Source organism: Cyphomyrmex costatus, unplaced genomic scaffold (assembly GCF_001594065.2).
Source record: "Cyphomyrmex costatus isolate MS0001 unplaced genomic scaffold, Ccosl1.0 scaffold475, whole genome shotgun sequence".
Classification (NCBI taxonomy): Eukaryota; Metazoa; Arthropoda; class Insecta; order Hymenoptera; family Formicidae; genus Cyphomyrmex; species Cyphomyrmex costatus.
The window spans coordinates 93,294-97,811 of record NW_017279020.1 but is presented as its reverse complement, the minus strand read 5'-3'; the positions used below and the strand labels follow the sequence as shown (position 1 = coordinate 97,811).

Genomic DNA, 4,518 nt, shown 5'->3' with positions numbered 1-4,518 from the left:
TCCACCCGTGGAACATGGGCCTCCCCCGTTTCGGCTGAAGTCGCGCGGACCCGGTCTAAAGCCGTAATCACACTAGCGATTGCCGATTGGATTGAGATTGCGATTGGCGATTGACGATTACTTTTCAACCAATCAAAGCAAAGCAGTAACCGATTGAGATTAGTGACTGCCGTTTAGACAATGCTCTATTTTATAATCGTCAATCGCAGTTGTCGGCCAATCGTAGCGAATGAAATATTGTGATTTTAGTCACGTGATAGGTTTGAAACACATACAATATATTACAATACATTAAATTCTTTAGTCTAAAGTGTCACACTTAATACGAGTTTATGTGTATAATGCCTCCAAAAAAGCAAATATTTACTATTGATCAAGAATTTTTATTGATTGATGCTGTAAAAAATAGACCGCAGTTGTGGGATGTTTCTCATCCAACGTACAGAAGAAACGATATAAAAGAAGTCCTTTGGCAAGAAGTAGCAGATCTTGTGGGGATTCCAAATATAACAGGTAAGTAGAAGATTCAAATAAGTATATAATGTAGCTGTAAATTTTATTTTTATGAATTTTTTTACCTCATTTTCCTTGCCTTAATGTAATAGATTAAGGTTATGTTAGGTTATATTTCTCTATATTAAGGATTAAGCTAAATATCTAAAATATTTTATTTTTTAGCTGAAATAGTTCGTGACAGATTTATTAATATGAGAACTACATTCATGAACAATGAAAAGAGAATAAGAGAATCAAAACAAAGATGCAGTGGTAAAGGTACCGATGAGATTTATAAACCTAAGTGGTCATTCTACACAAGTCTGCTATTCTTAAAGAAAGCCTGTGTGCAAACAGAAAGCTCATCAAATCTTGATAGTCTAAAAGATGATGGTCAGGCTGTCACTAACATCAATGAAAATACGAACGATAATCTTGCAAATTCAATTAATAATAATATATATTTTGATTTTAATTTACAGGTAATTATAACTAAAGAATTAAGTAAAAAAATAAGCAGTTTCTTTTTAAGAAATGAGAAATAATGCTTTTTTTAATTAATTGGGTGTATATCATTATATATAATTAATTTCATCATAAATATAGTATTAGGCGTTATGTTCTATTTCTATTTTAGAAATGGGTATTAATATCAGATAATACCTTTGATGCATCTACTTCACAGGCATTACATCAAGATGCCAGTTCTATAGTTTCAAATTCGTCTTTAGAACCCACATGTATACCTGTATCTGCCAGCAGTAGCAGTACTTCAATTGAAAAAGTTGGAGTTCCACATACATCTGTATTATCTGAAGAGTGTGTGTTAGACGTTACAAATTCTGAATTAATTGCTTCTGAAAACTTACAAGATTCTCGCTCTACATGTACATCTTCGCAATCTTCAAATTTAACTTCTATGTCTCAAAATGAAAAGCAAGCCAATAATTCAGTTTATGTAAAGCGTGGCGCAATGAAAAGGACAACTGTTATGGAAGAAGCAGTGCAAGCATTAAAAAGAATAGGTAATAGGAAAACGTCACAAGATCAAATGCATCAACAATCATCACCTAGGATTAATGATACTTGTGAATATCTGGGTTTATTTGTTGCTGCTCGATTAAGGGAGATGGAACCAGAAAGACGTTTGTATTATGAAACAGAGATTCTAAAAATTCTTACTACTGTTCCCTCTATTGAAACGCAGGAGAAAAATACGTAATCTTGAATGATAACAATATTGTTCTATTTTTATAATTCTGTTTTTTTATTTAATAGTATTAAATATTAAATGTGTTACGTTTGAGTTTGAACTGTTGGAAATATTTTATATTTTATTTAAAGGTTTATGTAAAGACGTGATAAATTATTATAGAAATTGTAAGGGCTGTAGCAAAAAAAAAACAAAAATTTAGATCATAAAATATAAAATATTATTTTAAGATTATGAAAATCAGCCATTTTGCTAAGGCCCTTAAAAAAATAGGTATGCGTACACAAATAACAAGACATTTTTGTCAAATAGTTCATATAGTTAATATAGTTTATTATTTGTATTTTATACTGTGTACAATCCTCATATGTACTTTTTCTGACAGCAAGCCATAAAAAAATATATTTTTAAAGAACGTATAAATGATGTTACATTTTTTTTTTATCGCACCATACGCTCTTGCCACGATACTGCACCTTCAGCATTAAAATAATCGCACCATTTATTTCTTAGAAGAATAGCAGAATTTGCGTGCCTATTCCCTCCTTGATTATTCAGGTTTATTAAACCATTTGTTGACTCTTCCCGGAAATTACCCGGTCTGATTTCACCTGACATTATATCTTCTTCATCAATAAATGATGGAGGTGTATACATAGCCCTGCCAACAACTTTACTCCGTAACATATTGTGAAGACAGCAAGTTGCCATTATTATCACTTTAGCATCATCTGGATCATATCTCATTGCACTTCGATATATTTGGAATCTGGCTCCAAGAATACCAAAAGCATTTTCTGAGCAACGTCTAGCTCTTGACAATCTAAAGAAATGTATAATACAGTATTACCATCGATCCTTTATCAATAAAATCATAATCAGGAGAATTTTGACATTTAATTTTTAAGATATCTTACCTATAATTGAAAATTCTTCGATGTTTTCTACCAGAGCACTGAGAACCAGGATACGGTATAAGGAGTTTCTTTGTTAAAGGAAAACCTTCATCACCTATTAACACATAAGGAAACATTTCTCTTGTGCCAAATAGTGGAGATGGACCTGGAATATGAAGACTATTGCTTTCTAAACAAGCCTTGAGAGTACATTTATTCCATACACCCGAATCACTTATTCGTCCATTTGTCCCAATATCAACGTATATAAAGCGTAAGTGAGCATCGACAACTGCCATTAAAACAATACTGAAGAAGTCCTTGTAACAATAATAAAGTGATCCTGATCTTAGTGGCGGGTCAATTCTACAGTGTTTCCCGTCAATTGCACCTATACAATTTTCAAACTGCCACAGTTCACCAAAATTTCGTGCAATTTCTTGCCACTCCATTTCAGAAGAAGGAGCTTTTAAATATTCTTCCTTCAATACAGTAACGATAGCTCGACATACTTCTTTTATGATGCCAGATATTGTGCTTTGACCTATTCTAAAAGTTAATGACAAGGATTCCTGTGACTCTCCTAAAAATAAAATACCAACATAAACAAAAGTAATGATAAAAAATATACATATATCCAATAATTTAATTTATTCTAACCTGTAGCCAAATGCCGCAAAGTTAAAGAAAGTCTTTCTGCTGCTGGAATACTTTCTCTCAAATGTGTATTCTTCTTTTCAATGAGTGGAGAAACCTTCTCTAAAAGTTCTTCAAAAGTTTCTGTGTTCATACGTAAACACCTGTAATAAATATTATTAATTGATTACTTTAATATTTATTTTTTAAATGTACATTAAAAAATGTAAACTCTTATGTACACACCTCCTGAATCTGTTGGGATCTTCTAGACTGAGTTCTAAGAAAAGGTTATGATGTAATCCTTTCTCCTTTCTTCTTGCTATCCATCGATGCATCCAAATTCTCTTGTTGGTATTACTTGCAAGGAGCATAATAATTATCACAATCAATTCTTGCTCCTGCAGTTGCCAATATTGATTAATATTTCTTGGCATTTTTTCGATGCTATTTTTCACAGACAGTAGACACAATATGTTAGCGGCCACAATTCTAACAATCGTCAGTGTGATTGAATGATTGTAGATCGCCAATCGCAATCTCAATCCAATCGGCAATCGCTAGTGTGATTACGGCTTAACGACCTGCCTCTCCGTTTCCCGAACACTTCGGGCAATTTCGTATTGTGACGTCCGCTGCGCCACACCGATAACAATATAAACGACGCGTTTCTTTACATTCTCGCGCCCTATGACCTGTCTTTTCGCAATTCCAACATTTTATCGAGCTCGCGGATGTTGCGCTCGCGGCATCGGTGGTCGCGGTCGCAGGCGGAGCCGAAGATCCGGCTTCGAATCGATTACCTCGGCGATTATTAGTATTCCCCGACGCGGAAAATCCAGCCGCCGCTACTACTGGAGTACGCGGATTTTTCTTAGGCGGTCGATATGCTAAGTCAGGAAACAGGGATTTCTCGGGGGCCGGTGGAGCACGGTAACGAGTCGCGGCATCGTGGCTTAGCTCAACGCGTAATGCCATTCGTTCTAACGACGCGAAATCGTAAATTTCATCGCGTCTAATAACGACTTGTAAGCGCGGCAACATATTTCGATGAGCGTAGTTCAACTGTTCCGGCAGGCTCCACGGAGGGCAGAGTCGATCAAATAAAGCTTGCATGCAAGTAAGATAATCGGCTACCGATTCCATCTCTCCCTGCGTGCGTCTTAAAATTTCATCGCGAAGTGCGAATTGAAAGTCCGGATCTCCAAAACGACTACGCCACGCATCCGCGAATTCGCCCCACGCTCTCCGCTCGGCACGTCGATTTCTAAACCAATA

General features: G+C 35.4%; 2 protein-coding genes across 2 annotated transcripts; one reads left to right on the top strand and one right to left on the bottom strand.

Moving 5' to 3' along the window:
• Positions 1-341: 341 nt before the first annotated feature.
• On the top strand, positions 342-1,717 carry LOC108778094 (uncharacterized). The gene is made up of 3 exons (XM_018545188.1): positions 342-513; positions 679-977; positions 1,181-1,717. Exons 1-3 carry the CDS (start codon positions 342-344, stop codon positions 1,715-1,717), a joined length of 1,008 nt encoding a protein of 335 aa, XP_018400690.1.
• Positions 1,718-2,698: 981 nt separating this feature from the next.
• Positions 2,699-3,677, bottom strand: LOC108778093 (uncharacterized). Its single transcript, XM_018545187.1, has 4 exons — positions 3,487-3,677; positions 3,265-3,404; positions 2,805-3,187; positions 2,699-2,719 (listed from the first exon to the last, which is right to left on the bottom strand). Exons 1-4 carry the CDS (start codon positions 3,675-3,677, stop codon positions 2,699-2,701), a joined length of 735 nt encoding a protein of 244 aa, XP_018400689.1.
• Between the last annotated feature and the right edge of the window lie 841 nt (positions 3,678-4,518).

Excerpts from the sequence above, each read along its gene's own strand:
- LOC108778093 (XM_018545187.1), bottom strand. The coding sequence starts at position 3,677 with ATGCCAAGAAATATTAATCAATATTGGCAACTGCAGGAGCAAGAATTG. Across the intron at positions 3,405-3,486 it reads GATCCCAACAGATTCAGGAG|GTGTTTACGTATGAACACAG; the intron begins GTGTGTACATAA and ends TATTTATTACAG. Across the intron at positions 3,188-3,264 it reads TTTGCGGCATTTGGCTACAG|GAGAGTCACAGGAATCCTTG; the intron begins GTTAGAATAAAT and ends TTTTATTTTTAG.
- LOC108778094 (XM_018545188.1), top strand. The coding sequence starts at position 342 with ATGCCTCCAAAAAAGCAAATATTTACTATTGATCAAGAATTTTTATTG. Across the intron at positions 514-678 it reads GGGGATTCCAAATATAACAG|CTGAAATAGTTCGTGACAGA; the intron begins GTAAGTAGAAGA and ends TTTATTTTTTAG. Across the intron at positions 978-1,180 it reads ATTTTGATTTTAATTTACAG|GCATTACATCAAGATGCCAG; the intron begins GTAATTATAACT and ends TCTACTTCACAG.